This window comes from Dipodomys merriami, unplaced genomic scaffold (genome assembly GCF_024711535.1).
Source record: "Dipodomys merriami isolate MVZ:Mamm:240054 unplaced genomic scaffold, mDipMer1.0.p SCAF_2, whole genome shotgun sequence".
Taxonomy (NCBI): Eukaryota; Metazoa; Chordata; class Mammalia; order Rodentia; family Heteromyidae; genus Dipodomys; species Dipodomys merriami.
Window position 1 is genome coordinate 29,033,499 of NW_027203381.1, and position 15,593 is coordinate 29,049,091.

Here is a 15,593-nt window from a genome sequence, read left to right on the forward strand (position 1 = left end):
CTAGGCAGGACCTCCACAAGGTTGGCAGGAGCTTCCCCTGTGAACAAGGTCTCCTTCCTTACGGTCCTCCCAGCCACACAGCCACCATGAGCTGCCAGCCTCACACTCCTGGCTCCCCACTCCCACCCCACCCCCATATAGCTGGGGAAAACCAGCTCTCTGAGAGAAGATGGACATCATTATATACCCCAGCATGAATTGCTGCCTTCCAAGATGACCTCAGCCTGCTGGGGACATGCAGAGGACATGTCACGTGGAGTGTGAAGTCCTGGAGGATTGGTGCAGCACATGGAGTGCTGTGGCCCTCTGGTCCCCACCTGCTTCCCCACCCACATTTCTAAGACCAGTGTCTCCTCACAAGTGCACCTAGGAGACCACCATGACAGTGGTACAGGCTGGTACTAATTTCCATGCAGAGGCTCTGGAGTGGTGAGCAACCCCACCATGGTTCTCTTCACTAAAGCTCAAGTTCTTGGAATGCTTGGCCTGCACAGACATGGTCTAAAATCCAGTCATTCTTATTTCAGTGTGTCATGACCCCAAATTCTGTTGTTCTGGCAGCAGCTACTGGGTATTTTTGGTTTGGGGAGTGTGTGTGTGTGTGTGTGTGTGTGTGTGTGTGTGTGTGTGTGTGTGTGTGTGTGTGTGTGTGTGTGTGTGTGTGTGTGTGTGTGTGTGTGTGTGTGTGTGTGTGTGTGTGTGTGTGTGTGTGTGTGTGTGTGTGTGTGTGTGTGTGTGTGTGTGTGTGTGTGTGTGTGTGTGTGTGTGTGTGTGTGTGTGTGTGTGTTCTGGTGGCCTTGCACTCTCACTGGGCTTTTCTGCTCAAGGCTGGCACTATACCACTTAAGCCATACCTGCTTTTTGGTGGTTAGAGATAAGAGCTCATAGGCTTTTCTGCCTGGCTTTTTGGTGGTTAGAGATAAGAGCTCATAGGCTTTTCTGCCTGGGCTAGCATCAAATTATGATCCTCAGATCTCAACTTCCTAAGTAGCTAGGATTACAGACATGAGCTACCAGCACCTGGCCAATTACTGGTTTTTAAATATGTACTGAGAGTTGGGTACTGGTATAAATGTTCTCAGTGGGTCATCACACTACTTCACAACACCCAAAGGAGGCAGTATTGTGATTAAACCATCCCTACTTAAAAGGAAGCTGAGGTGAAGAGTAGAATCCACATTTCCATTTCCATGTCACATAGCCCAGGAATATCCACAAAGTCCATGTCCTTCACCACAGTGTAACGTTTGGGGTACCTGAGACCTCCTCCAGAACCCCAGGAGGGAGGAAAATAGAACTGGGTAATATTTTGTCCTTATGTTACATAAATAAATTTTACAAATGTTCTTAGTTTGTGAACTGTCAGAAGAGAAGCTTCCCCAAGGTCACACAGTGGCAAGGTCAAGAACAATCTAGAGGCTACTGTTTCCCCTGCACTATGCTATCTGCTAATTCTCTGACCTTGGAAGACATAAAAAGACCTTGCTCTGTTTTTTTCACCTTATAATTGCTTTGTCCTTCCACTGTTAATATTTTTCCTCTTCCTTGGTTAGCAATAGTCTGAGTGATCATTCTAAACAAGGAAGTTAATTTTTAGTCTTGGCATAAAGAAGGAAGGCACAGACAAAAGCAGAAACAAATTCCTCTAGGAAGAAAACTCACTCAGAACACACTGTAGGCAAAAATATCATAATTGAGCCAAGTGTGGTACATACCTGTACAGTAATCCCAGAACTCAAGAAATTGAGGTGGGAGGCTCATGGGTTTGAGACCAGCCTTGGCTATATAGTCTCAAATAAAAAGTTTTAAATACCATCATTTTCAAACATCTTCGTTAGGTGGCCACAATTATTAGCAAATATATTCCTATAATGGATACAAAGAAATCAGAAGCAGAAATAAAATTTCATTTGGTAAGTTCATACTCCAAAAGGGCAATTAACTAGGAAATGATTGTATTTTAACTACTAATTATGGGAGATGATATGAGTCTCAGCACACAGACCTTGCCAAAAGCCACACACACACCTTGCAGCATACCTAGGGGGGATTTTTAGGGAAAGCCATACCAGAAATGTATTCTGACACCTGCTGGAGTCAGGGCTGGAGCAGAGCAGGGGAGGGGGGGAAGGAAGGAGGAGAGGGTTTGTTAGGCCTAGGCCCATATTGCCTGCTGGTTAACCAAGGGATTCACCTTGTGCTTTGGTACTCAGTGGGGGGTATTTCACCTGAGAGAATGGGATGACAGCTCACAATGCCGTCATCTTCTGCCCCTGTGTCAGGACAGGGATACATGGGCTCCAGAGGATCAGAAGAGCTGAGTAATATTGTGTCATTCTGAGAGTTTTCCAAAGGACAGGATGGGTGGCACTAGGGATAAAGACCATATCAAAGATATAAAGCTCCCCACTCTGAGGTGAGTTTGGGGTCCGTTTGTCAAATGTGGGGTTACCTAACATCTTTTAAGCCATTTTCAGTTTCCGTGTCTTTAAGTTCGGCCCTCTCATCATGCTGTATTTCTTGTTTACCTGAGTAAAACAGCCTCAAGGAAGAAAGAATTCTTAGAACCTAGTTTCAGAGATTTCAGTCAATCATGGCAGGAAGAAGGTGGCAGAGCTGAGCAGTCCACATCATAGTGGCCAGGAAAAGTGGGGGGAGAGGGGAAGAGAGAGGAGGGGCAGGCCTGTGCTCTCTGGCTTCCTGTTCCTTCCCCTTCTAGACACCCAGTCCCTCAGCTTATAGGATTGTATAGCCCACACTCAGGGCAAATCTTCTCCACCAAGTCATCACTCTCTGGAAATACCCTCTGGATGCACCAAGGAGTGTGCTTTCTTGGTCTCCTGGGTATCTCTCATTTCAATCAAATTGACATCACAAGGCTAATGAATGTACCTATGGCCAGGTAAGAAATCTAAAGAAGAAGAAAGAAATGAGATCTACACTGGGCAGTTTGCCACAGAATCCCCCTGGCTCACTAGGACAGCTATGGAGGACCTTGTTGTGTCAGGACACTGATGTCACCAGCAAGATATACTGTCAGTGCTGGAGCCCCCCTGCCATGTGCCTGGAAGTGGCACATGATGTCCCTGTATGAACCAGCACTATGTCACCAAGGGTAGAAAGGGACATGTTGCATAGAACCTGTGCCTTTGCCCAGCACTCCGGAGGTGTCAGAGGGATACAGACACAGGAATCCGCAAACCTGTGTACCAACCTAGCTCTCTCTCCCTGCCTAAGTAGTGTGTATGTCTGAATGTCTGTATGCCTGTGTGTTCTGGTCCTAAGGCTTGAAGTTAGAGCCTGGGTGCTGTCTCTAAGATCTTTTACTCAAGGCTAGCACTCTACCAATTGAGCCACAGCTTCACTTCTGACTTTTTTAGTAGCTAATTGGAGATACGAGTTGCATAGATTTCTCTCCCTGGGCTGGCTTTGAACCACAATCCTAAATTCTCAACCTCCTGAGTAGCTAGGATTACAGGCATAAGCAACTGGCACCTGGTTCCGGTATATGCATTTTTAACTCTTATCCTTCAGTTGTCTCAGATTTTTTAAAGTGGAGATAACACACACGGTTTTTCTTTGTTGTTGTCGTCGTTTTTTAATGTACTATGTGATTTTTTTTGTTTCTTTTGTATGTTCTTCCCTCTATGGTATATCCCCTGTTGTCACTGTATTTGATTTTGGTACCATGGTATTGTATATACATTTATTTGAATTAGGGAAGGGGAACAACAGAATGGTGAGACAAAGGACAAAGGGGGAACCAATGCAACAGCGATATATACAAGACAATATGCTAGAAATGATCTGAACAACTTGCAGGGAGGGTGGAGGGAGTAAAGTAGGAGAAAAATGAGGGAAAGGGGTAACAAGTTTGACAAGAAATGTACTTACTACCTTACTTATGTAACTGTAACCCCTCTGTGGATCACCTTGACAATTAAAAAAAAAACAGGAAAGAAAAAAATGGAAATAACCAAAGCCAATTAACTGGCTCTTAGGAAAATTGACTATTAAACAAAGATAGCAAAATAAGGTGTCAGTATAGTGTTTGGTGTAGTAGGTGCCCATAACTATTAGTTTCTCAATTCTTACATTTATCTAATATACTACTTTTATTTTTCCTAGACTGCCATCTCCAAATCACTTAAGGTTTGGTTCGACAGAGAATAACATCAAACAGAACACAGTCTCCAAGGATGACAGGAAGTAAGGACATTTTTCAAGTTGACAATCATCCACTCACAATAATCCTGGGGTCTGTTTGACCAATGAACCATGAAATTATCCAATTAGACTGCCATCAGCCAGCATTCTGACAGCTTACATAAAAGGATATCATTTTTCAGATACGTGATTTTTTTAATAGCACAAGAAAATTTCTCCAAAATCTACTAGTCTAATAATGTTAATTTTAAAATGATGGTAAAGCTGGGCATGCCAGCTCACATGTTTAACACTCGCTACTTGGGAGGCAAAGAACAGGAGAATTGCTGGTTGAGGCCAGTATCAGCAAAAAATTCACAAGAATCCATCTCAACTAATAAAAAGCTGGGTACAGTGACACGTGCCCAGCTATGCAAGGTGCCTATAAAGGAGAACCATGGTCCAGGCTGGCCTGGTCAAAAACTGAGACATATTCCAAAAATAACAAAAGCAAACAGACACAGGAAGTACCTGCTTGGGAAGTACAAAGTCCTGGATTCAAATTCCAGGACATACACACACTCACACACACACAGTAAGTAAAATGTGGTTTATGGATAGATCCTCCTTGAGTGTGCAGCTTATAATGCACACATAATATCCATGTTGACATTGCCAATATCCAACAGAATCCATTTGCTGTGTGCATCTCTGGTTTTTTATGAGTATCACTTTATTGTGACTCATAGTGAACAGGAGTATTAAGCAAAACAGATGTAGGCTCAAAATAACTTCATATTAATCAACATAATAATTACTTTTCTCCACAAAAATGACTGTAAAGGATGACACAGTATTACTCTATTTACTAAGGCCTCTGCCAAGAAAATTAAATATCCAGTAAATAATTGAAGACAATGTTTAAAACAGCTGTCAAAGTCCACTAAGATCTGGAAAATAATGATTTAATTATGATATTTGAAAATAAAAATAACTTGGAAAGTAAAACCGATGTGCATGAGTATACTATACCAGAAGGGTTTTTTAGGACCAATTAGCTCCATGTAACCTTGTCAAGAAAAGTCTCCTAAGACATGGGCACCAGTGGTTCACATCTATAATCCTAACTACACAGGAAGCTGAAATCTGAGGATTACTGCCAGCTTGGGTAGAGACTCTCTCTCTCCAATTAAACAGCTAAAAAGCTGGACTAGCAGTGGGGCTCAAGGAGTAGAGTGCCAGCTGTGAGTTCATGAGGCCCTGACTTTACCCAGGACAAAATGTCAGCCGGCTGCCAGTGGCTCACACCTGTAATCCTGGCCACTTAGGAGTCTGAGATCTGAAGATCGCCATTCAAAGCCAGCCAGGGCAGGAAAGTCCATGAGTTCTTATTCTAATTAATGACAAGAAAACCAGAAGTGGCCCTGTGGCTCAAGTGGTAGAGTACTTGCCTTGAGCTGAGAGCTCAGGGACAGCGCCCAGCTCCAGAGTTCAAGCCCCACTACCAACAACAACAAAAAAGTCCTTCAAAATGAAATAGAGCCTAATCACAATGATAAATCACTTGTTTTGCCCTGCTTGTTGATTAGGAATAGAGGTCAAAGCCAAGGTATTCTGAGACCTCAGGCCTCCTGGGAAGTGGGGCCCAGTCAGCAAAGCTAGAGACTGCTCTTACCCAGCATCATCTTGGAAGCCTTCCAGCTCATCCCGTTGCTCCGCCAGTGTGGCTTCCAGATCCAGGTAGGTGCCATTGTGGGACAGCTGCAGAGTGCAGTCATCCAGCTGCAAGAGAAAGAGTGATATTTACACCCGGCCTGTTCTTTGGAGGGGAACTTCATATGGTGAATCCCCTCATTACTTTCATGTGATTCTAAAAAGCAAATATTATTCTGCACTGTGAATCATAAGTAAAAGCAGCAGCATGATGTAAATAGATGGGAGCTCACTGGGTGCCTAGTGGACAGGTCAGGATCTGCTCAAGGACTGACACTACCAGGACCAGAAAGATGTAAAGGGGGCAGGACAAGTAGCCTGCTCATGTTGCATCCGAAGGGCCTACGGAAAGCTATGGGTTTAGGGAATGGGAACTAAGATCCTGATGTGAGGGTGACAATTAATTAAGATCCATGGGGTTTGAAAGGCCAACTTGGTGAGGAAAGACCCAGTTTCTTTCCATCATGAGCACTGTACTTATTCCAATTCTATGGGCTTACTTAGCACATGACAAATAATAGTTATTCCATCTATAATTTCTTTGCGGTTAAATTAAGAGAAACATTCTCCTTCTGAATGACAACATATACAAATTACAACACATCAAAGAGGACATTAGGTCTCTTCCTTGCTAGTCTCATTGAAAATACTACTACTGATAATTTAACTTTACAGGATGACCCATTGTAACAATGAGATGTACAAGACAGTATGATGAAAACAAACTTTACAACTTTGCAGGCGGGCGGGCGGGGGGTTGGGGAGGGAGGAGTTGGAGAGGTGGAGAAGAAAGAGATGGTAGGGGAAACATAAAGGAGAGTATAACAATGCTCGATAGGAAATGGACTCATGACTTTGCTCATGTGACTGTAACCCCTCTGTACAGTATCTTTACAATAAAAAATATTTTTTTAAAAAATAAAATAAAATAAATAATTTAACCCAACTGGTAATAATCTTCTGGGCCCTCTTCTAAACATATGACTTATTAAGTCATTTAGTCCCATATGAAGTTTATGTTCTAATGTTAATCCTTTTTATTTTGTGCCAGTACTGGGGCTTGAACTCAGGGCCTAGCACTATCCTTTAGCTTTATCACTCAAAGCTAGCTCTCTACCATTTGAGATCCACTTTTGACTTTTTGGTGGTTAATTGGATAAGATTCTCACACACTTCCCTGCCTGGGCTGGTTTTGAGATGCAATCCTCAAATTTTAGCCTCACAAATCACTAAGAATACAAACATGAGCCACTGAAACCCAGCTTTGTTAACACATTTTTATAAGCCCAAAAAGAAACTAAGTTACATCCCCAGTGTGACCTGTTTGGCAAATGGTACAGTGAGATTTGGATGCCAGCAGTTTGGCATCACTCTGTACCCTCTCTACAGAACAAGACTCACAAGGGACTTGAAAACATGCTTGTAAAATTCAGCTGGTATATATGCCAACCCTGGGCTTGAACTCAGAGCCTGGGTACTGTCCCTTAGTTTTTCCTCTCAAGGCTGATGCACTACTTCTAGATTTTTAGTGGTTAATTGGAAATAAGAGTCTTACAGACCTTCCCGCCTAGGCTGGCTTCAAGCCATGATTCTCAGATCCCAACCTCCTGAATTGCAAGAATTATAGGTGTGAGCTATCAGTGTCCAGCTAGCTTACCATGGCTTTTAATATCACTTATTTAACTCTACATCACTATAATTTAATTGAAATAATGCTTCCTTAAAAACTGACTCACAAACTTCTTGAGGATTTCACAATCAATATTTAGGAGACACCACTACCCCCTGGCTAGGGCCAGCACATACAGATCCTGGCTTCCTTGGTCACTCAATTAAGGTACCTAGGGTAGAGAGAGCAGAGGAAGTTAAAGGGAATGAGACTTTGACCTGGCTTTTAGATCTCTGTTATCCCCACCTAAGCACACCACAGAAGCCATGGTGTGCTGACATCCATGGATGTCACCCCATCCATAATGGCATCAGTGGCTATTTTTCATGTCATCTCCATCCAGCACCTTCCAAATTTATCCCCAGCTGCCCAAAATGACTGTGCTGTCTTCATGACAGTCCTCTTGGCCTGTCAGGCATCTGCCCTCCATGTGCTCTGGGCCAGATGCAAATCCCAATAGGAAATCCCACCATCTCAACAATCCCTAGCCCTTAGCCTAACTGCTGTTCTCACCGCTCCTCTCCTCAAACTCCAGGCAGCATTAACTCCCTCAAGTCTATCTTAACAAACTTGTATGTCAGACCCAGGCAGGGTACCAAGTAACACGGAAATGCCTCCTTCCCTCAGTAAGGTGGTTTCATTGGGCAAGCCGGACACAAACAGAACACGGGGCAGAATTAAAATGCCATTTTTATTAACTGTCAAGTTCAACAAAATGAATTCCAGGAAGCTGGAACATGTGTTAGGGGTTGAAGTCAAGGGGAGGTGGGTAGATGAATAGAGAGAGGAAGAGTGGGTGAACGCAGTCATAATATTCAATGTACACATGGGAAAGTGGGATGAGGTAAACTGAGGGGTAGGATGGGTGGGGAAAGATGGGAGAGAAGGATGAAAGGGGTGACACTGATCAAGAGTGAGTGGACTCACACATTAACACATTGAATTGAAACCCCTTTGTACAACTACTTACAGGTAGTAATTTTCCAAAGAAAACACTAGATACTATGTTGAAAATGAACTATATAACTTGTTGGTGGGGATGAGAGGGGAAAACTGGGAGAGAGAATGGGAAGGGGTGACATTGTCCAAAAAGGAATGTACTCTTTACCTGATGTATGTAACTGGAACCCTTCTGTATATCACCTTTATACTAACAATTTTTAAAAAATCAAAAAATATAATTAAAAAAATAAATTGTCCAATGTGTATAAGCTCTTCCTAGGTTCTATTCCTGCACAGACCCAAGTATCCTGCAGAAAACTGCCCAAATCTACTTCCTGAAAAAAAGATGATTTCCTATGCCAGATATCACCCCCTGAGCCGCTAACTAACGTGTGGGCAGGCCCTTCACAAAATTAATATTTGTGCGTGTTGCTCATCTTGTCTCTCAGGAAGCATGTGGAGACTGGCAGTTGTGGGGGGGGGGGATGAGGGGATAACAACTCAGGTCCTTAGAAAATGAGACTTGTAACACAAAGGGGTTTCTACAACCTGGTGGCCTGGTGGCTAACACAGTTACTGCACACTCTCCAGACGCCCCCCCTCTCATTGCTGCACCCCATACACGTGAGGTTAATATTTAAACCATCACATAAGCCAAGTAGCAAAAATAAAGGGCTTGTTGGCTGGACTGACACAGTGAAACTGTAAGGTCCCCCAAATCCTTGGAGGGAGGGAGGAGGGTAAGGAGGATCTGCTCTAGGTATCATTTTTGTAAACAAAGTGATAAGTACTCTTACTGATTTCTTCCACCTTAATGAAAATTAAGTTATAAACTTCTAAAACACATGTCCAATGCGAATGGGAAGTGACGGGGAGTTGATTCCAATCAGATTATCATAGAAAGTTGGACAGAAATAGCCAAACTTCCCCCTACAGAGTGAAGGACTCAGACCCCTCCCTGCCTGCCCAGCCCCTGACCTCAATTCCTGCTCACAGCCAGGCAACCTGATCCCCTCCCTTGGCCTCTCATGTCCAATGTCTTCCCAGATGACTTAAGGGCCCTGGAATTTCCTGACTCCAACAATTTTCATGTCAACCCTAATCCCCTGGCAGCATGTCCCCAGTGCTCCTTTCTTGGTTATAGGTTTGGTGTCCAGGCCATTGTCGGGCACTTCAGGACATAAGACAAAGCAGAGAGCCATGTGGTGTTACAGGGCTATTAGATGAGAGTGGCAATTAGGGAATGTAGGGGCAGTAACTGTGGCATGGCAGGGAAATCTCATATCAGGTAACAGGCTGTCAACCTGTGGCCATGATTCTAGCATGGGGGTTGGGGGAGTGCTCAAGAGGGAGCCAATCCCAGAGCTGTACAAAAGGTCCTTCCAGATACCCTGCCTCTCATGCTGTTCCCCGGAGTCACCACACCAGATTAAAATAAGTCCCCATTGTCTGGAGACAGAGAAAGAGCCTGCAATCTTCCTAAAGAGGCTGTGCAAAGTCACACTGAGACTCTTGACTGCTCCTACACACAGCATGCTCAAAAAGAATAAACAGACTCACCATCCCAGAAAAAAACATCAAACATCTAGAACAAGGCTGATGTCACGTCTCAATTTATATGCTTTCCCTTTCTTAAGCCAGTGAGGTGGCGCGTCACTGGGGCAGTTTAATGATTATCTGGGTTTTGGCTGGAGGTCTGCAGCCAACTCTGGTCTAGGTAATAAAACTTCTGTGTATCCCTGAAATAGATTTATACTGAACCAGTCTATAAATACACATTGAGACTACCCTTTAAACTAATTTTGGTAGTAGTTTAGTGGGCTGATTTCTAAAAAAGAAAAAAAAAGTCAATCTGAAAAAATGTTCTAATCAATGTCACCTGACTGCATCTTATATTTTGGATTCTTTATAAAAGTAGCAGAGACAAAATACCAGACTTGGATTACAAACAGAAACCATAGAAACAACATAGGAAAGAGGGCCACACACACACACACACACACACACACACACACACACACACACACACACACACACACACACACACACACAGAGCAATGCCACATGTCCCTTCTATAATTCTTAATAAAACCAACACAAAATCCTGATGTAGTCATTCAGAATTTTATGGGCTACCAACACCCTTCTCCCTGCACTGAAGAGGATAAGATAAAGAGATCAAACCCTGGGCTTGCCCTGTGTCTACCATTCTCCCATGAATAGTGAGGTTGTGGTATTCTTGCCATTATCCTTCAATTTGAACATTTCCCTGTATAAATTCCTTTTACATATCCATTCACACTAACTAAAACCAATATTCAATAACATCATTATTGAACATGTCAGACATTGTACCTGGACATTTTTCCCTGACTAATACAATATAAGAACTATTTCTAGGCTATTTATGTTGTATTAGGGATTATTAGTAACTTAGGGATGACATACAGTATACAGAAGAATAGATACAGGTTAAAGGTACAGAATACCATCTAACTTGAATAGCTACATATTTTGTTGCCTACAGAAGTCCTGGAACCAATCCTCCACAGATCGAAAGGGGTGGCAATATAATGCATTTCATAATTTTTGTGAAAAAAATATTTCACATAAAGGAACATACATATAAGTCTAGAAATTCACATAATACTGGTGGAGTTTCCTGTGAGAAAGACTACACTACTTATTAACCCAATAGCAGAAGAAAATGGGTGCTACTGACTAAAGCCCTTCAATGTACCTTACCTTTTTACCTCCCTAGATATCCATCCAGCCTCCTCAGCGTAAGTATGTTCCAGATACTTTAATAAGTGTTTCAGGGTGAAAGTAACTTTTGAAAATCTAGCACTTATAGGTTATAAAAATAATAGTTCATTTACATTTAAAATGGATGGGTTTTACTTCCTCAGAAACCTTCAGTGAGTCAGTGGTGGCCACCAACCTAAGCAAGAATAGCAGTGTTCTGAAAGCAATTTGGTCATTTGCCAAATCAAGCCTCAGATTTCTCTAGAAGTTGACAAGAGTACACATCTCACCAACCAAAAGCAAGGCCTCTGCCAAGTTGGGCAACAAAGAAAAAGGCAACATAGCTCCCATTAGGAACTTCCTAATGGGAGAGGCCAATAATTGGGTAAATAGATAAATATTTGAATTATTTTTAAGGGCCACGTTATCATCAAACAAATAGCAGAAAACACACTAAAAGTTTTACTTGAAAAAGCTATGATAGATTTACTTACGTCTATGGGTACCTGTTTCCACTTTTTGTATCTCTATTAAAGTTTAAAAAAAACAGTATCAACAGTGTTTCGGGATTATTGGTGTATATTATCTTTATTGTATTTGCCCACTCAGATGAAGTCTTTTGCCGCACTCTGTTTTATGCTGTGTGCTTGAGCGAGATACACAAGGTGACAGGAAGCTCTTGGAGCTGTGGGCAGGACTGAACACCCAATACATGGTTGGAGTTCAGCAAAGTGGGGTATACAGCGAGTCATCTGGGTGATGTCCATTCTTCTTTCTATGCAGGGACTGAAGCATAATGATGGAAAGGTCCCTAGCAGAGAGGAAGCATGAAGCCTGGAGACTGAAAGAAAGCAAGCCCAGGACATACAGGGAAACCTAGATGCTAGACTTGACTCTACAGAAATAAGAAACTGTGAAATGGAACCAGTGTGAACAAGTCCGTGCAAGACCCACCTTGTATCACACTGATGGAAGTGTTACCACAAAGAAAGAGGCCATTGGTGGTATCAGAGGCAATCTAAAGGTGGCTTGAATGATGATAGGGCAGTGGAAATGGAGAGAAGAGAAGAGAGATAAATGATGCAAGGAAAAGTGGGGAGAGACGGAAAGGTCAGAGGCTATCATAGTTCATAGGATGTAGGGAAAAATCTTCAGTTTCTTGCTTGAACAAATTAATAAATAGTGGTGCCATCTGCTAACACAGGAAATGTGACAAAAGCCTCCAAGGTAATTGGGACTTTTTATTTTGACATATTACGTCTAAAACAAATGGAGCTGTTTGAGGGTTTGGATGTGAATAAAAACATGGCAGCTGCAATCCTGTAAGTGCTTCTTGCATATGGTGGACATGTAGTAGGCCCTTCTCTTGTTGATTGATCGGGTAATGTGTGCTTTCTCATTTCCAAACCATTTAGGAAAAGTCTTTATCAATTTTATTAGACTTTTCAAAAGAACCAACTTCTGGTTCTATTTTTTCCCTCACCTTTAAGTTTGTTTTCTCTCCTTTTCTTCTGTTCTTTATTTTTCCTTCTACATTCTTTGTGTTTATCATTTTTCTAAACTCCCCAATCCTGAGATTTTTCAGCCTTCTCCCTTTTAAAGTCAGTTCTCCGTATCCACAAGTCTCACATCTCAACCAATCAATCATAGATGGAAAGTAGCCAGAAAAATAATTGTGTAGGTGTGGAATATGTACAGATATTTTTTCTTCTTGTTTTTCTAAATAATACAACTAATACATAGTATTTACATTGTATTACAAGTACTACGAGAAACCTAGAGTTAATTTAAAGTACATAGATTGTATGGATTCTCTGCAAGTACTTTGCCATTTGATATAAGGAATTCATTTATCTAAGAGATTTGGGGTATCTGCTATGTGAGGGAAGGAGTTGCTGAAGCAAGTCTCCCTCAGATAATGAAGGCTAACTAGATATGCATTTAAGATAATTATTTTCTGTGTAGATTTAGTGATAGCCCATAAGATCTAATATGTCATATCTTCCTTATCTTCAGTTTAAAATACTTTATAGACTCCTCTGAGACTACTTCTTTGACCTAAGAGATATTTAGAACTATCTAGCATCATTTCCAAATACAGAGGAATTTAAATATCTGGTATCTTGTTTCATTATTGATTTCTAGTTTAGTGTTACTATGGACTTCTGTATGATTTTAGTCCTTTGAAGTTCCCTGGGACTTATTTTTATGGAAAGGATACATGCTCAACAGCTGCAGTGTTAGTTAAATGATTCTCAAGGGAGCTCTGTTCTTACTGCCATTTATCTGCTTGTTCTCTAAAAAAGCACAGAAATCTCCCACTACAACCATGAAGCCTTCTGCTTCCTTTTAATTCTGTCCATTTGATTTAATTATCTTGGTTATTTACTAGTTGCAAACGAATATTTCCTAGTGGTCCACTAGGAGATTTCCTTCTTATCTCTAGTAATGTTTCTTGCCTTCAAGATTACATTATCTGTTACTAATACAACCATATGTCTTTCCTTTGGTTACATTATCTGTTACTAATACAACCATATGTCTTTCCTTTGGTTTATCTTGTAGATTTTACATAAAACACTAGTATATTTTACATCAGAAACTAGGAATATATTTAAGACATAGCACTTGTTAGTAGAAAACAGTATTTTTAAATCTAATCCAATAGTCTTCTATTAAAAGAAGTAAAAATTTGTCAGTGAGTCTGGAGCAGGAGTTTGAAGCTCAAATAGTAGAATAGAGCACTTGCTTATCATACTAAAAGGTTCTGGATTCAATCCCTGGTACCTTAAAAAAAAAAAAAGGTTCATTCCTGCTACTTGGGAGGTGAAGATCAGAAGAAATGTGATTTAAGACTAGTCTGGGCAAAAAGTTAGCAAAATCCCATCTCAACCAATATGCTGGACCTTTGGTGCATATTGGTTATCCCAGCCATGTGGGAGGTTTAAACAAGAACACTGTGGACTAGAATGGTCCAGGCAGAAATAAAAGATCTTATTTGAAAAATAACTAAGGGGGGAAAAATGGATCAAGAGTAAGATCACCTGCCTAGTAAGCACAAGGCCATAAGTTCAAATCCCAGTACCACAAAAAAATCTATTAATCTAAAATTATTGCTGATGTTTGAGTTCAAATATCTATAATGTTTAATATGAAATCTATATGTTCTACTTTCTCTTTTCCTCCTTTATTTCCATATGTGATTTAATTGACTATTCTTTTTAATTGACTATTCTTTATTATGCCATATTACCTTTCTCTTATTGCATCTCTCCCTGATTATACATTCTTTTATGAATTACTTTTAACAATTTAACCTACAGATAATAGCATGACTTGTTGACTCAGAAGAGCCTATTATAAATTGGTGCTATAACTTCCACAACAACTTAAGGACAATAGATTAGTATGGCCATGACTTTTAAGATAGTAAATAAGATGTCTTAACCCCATAAGATGGTACTATTTTGAGTAGTCAATACAGTTAATTAGTGGACTTTATTCCTTCCTGCACTGAGTGCTTCTACCTGAAGACCTCATTTGAACCTTTTTTAGTGAGCCTGCTGAAAACAAAATTGCCCAGATTCTGTTTTCTAAAAATATTCTATTCCACCTCCATTTAGGGAGAAGAAATTTGTAATTCAGATATAATTCACATATTATATAATTTACCTATTTAAAGTATATAAATCTATAAGTTGTATATTCACAGAATTGTGTGCTCATCACCAAAGTCTATCTTCAAACATTATCATTACTCAAAAAGAAATTGCATGTCCATTAACAAGTATTTCATTTTCCACACAAATACCCTTTAATCCCCAGAAACCACTAGTGTATCTTCTGTCTGTATAGATTTGTCTATCCTAGACATTTCCTATAAGTAGAATCAGGAAACATATGGTCTTATATGACTGGTTTCTTTTACTTAACATGTTCTTGAACTTCATCCATACTATAGCACTTACCAGCTTTTAATTCATGGCAGCTATGATAAATTCATTCAAGAAAACAGATAAGGATTTGTTAGGAAATGGAAAGACTTGGAAAAAATATATTAAGTGAAGTAAGCCAGGCCCAAAGAAACATAGGTCCCATGGTTTCTCTTATTTGCAATAACTAGTATAAGTCTAGGTCAAGCAGAAAATGTCAAAAGCTATGTACATATGACCAGATAAGATGACATCAAGCAAAATGAATCCCAAGATAGGGACACAACTGGTTTTTTTCTTTCTTGCTATTGTTTTTAATATATTTATAATGTACTATGTGATTTTTTTTGTTTATTTTGTATGTTCTTCCCCCATGGTATAATCCCTGTTTTCTCTGTATTTGATTCCAGTGCCCTGCATCTTGTATATACATTTCTATAATTTCA

At 40.7% G+C, this 15,593-nt stretch overlaps 1 protein-coding gene across 7 annotated transcripts in view; it reads right to left on the reverse strand.

The window, feature by feature from the left end:
- Fhod3 (formin homology 2 domain containing 3) overlaps positions 1-15,593 on the reverse strand; it is a 430,675-nt gene that overhangs the window by 372,220 nt on the left and 42,862 nt on the right. For all 7 annotated transcript variants that reach the window (XM_070029308.1, XM_070029306.1, XM_070029303.1 and 4 more), the window contains exon 2: positions 5,822-5,928. In XM_070029308.1, the coding sequence (XP_069885409.1) occupies positions 5,822-5,928 (107 nt within the window). The remainder of the gene's footprint in view (positions 1-5,821; positions 5,929-15,593) is intronic.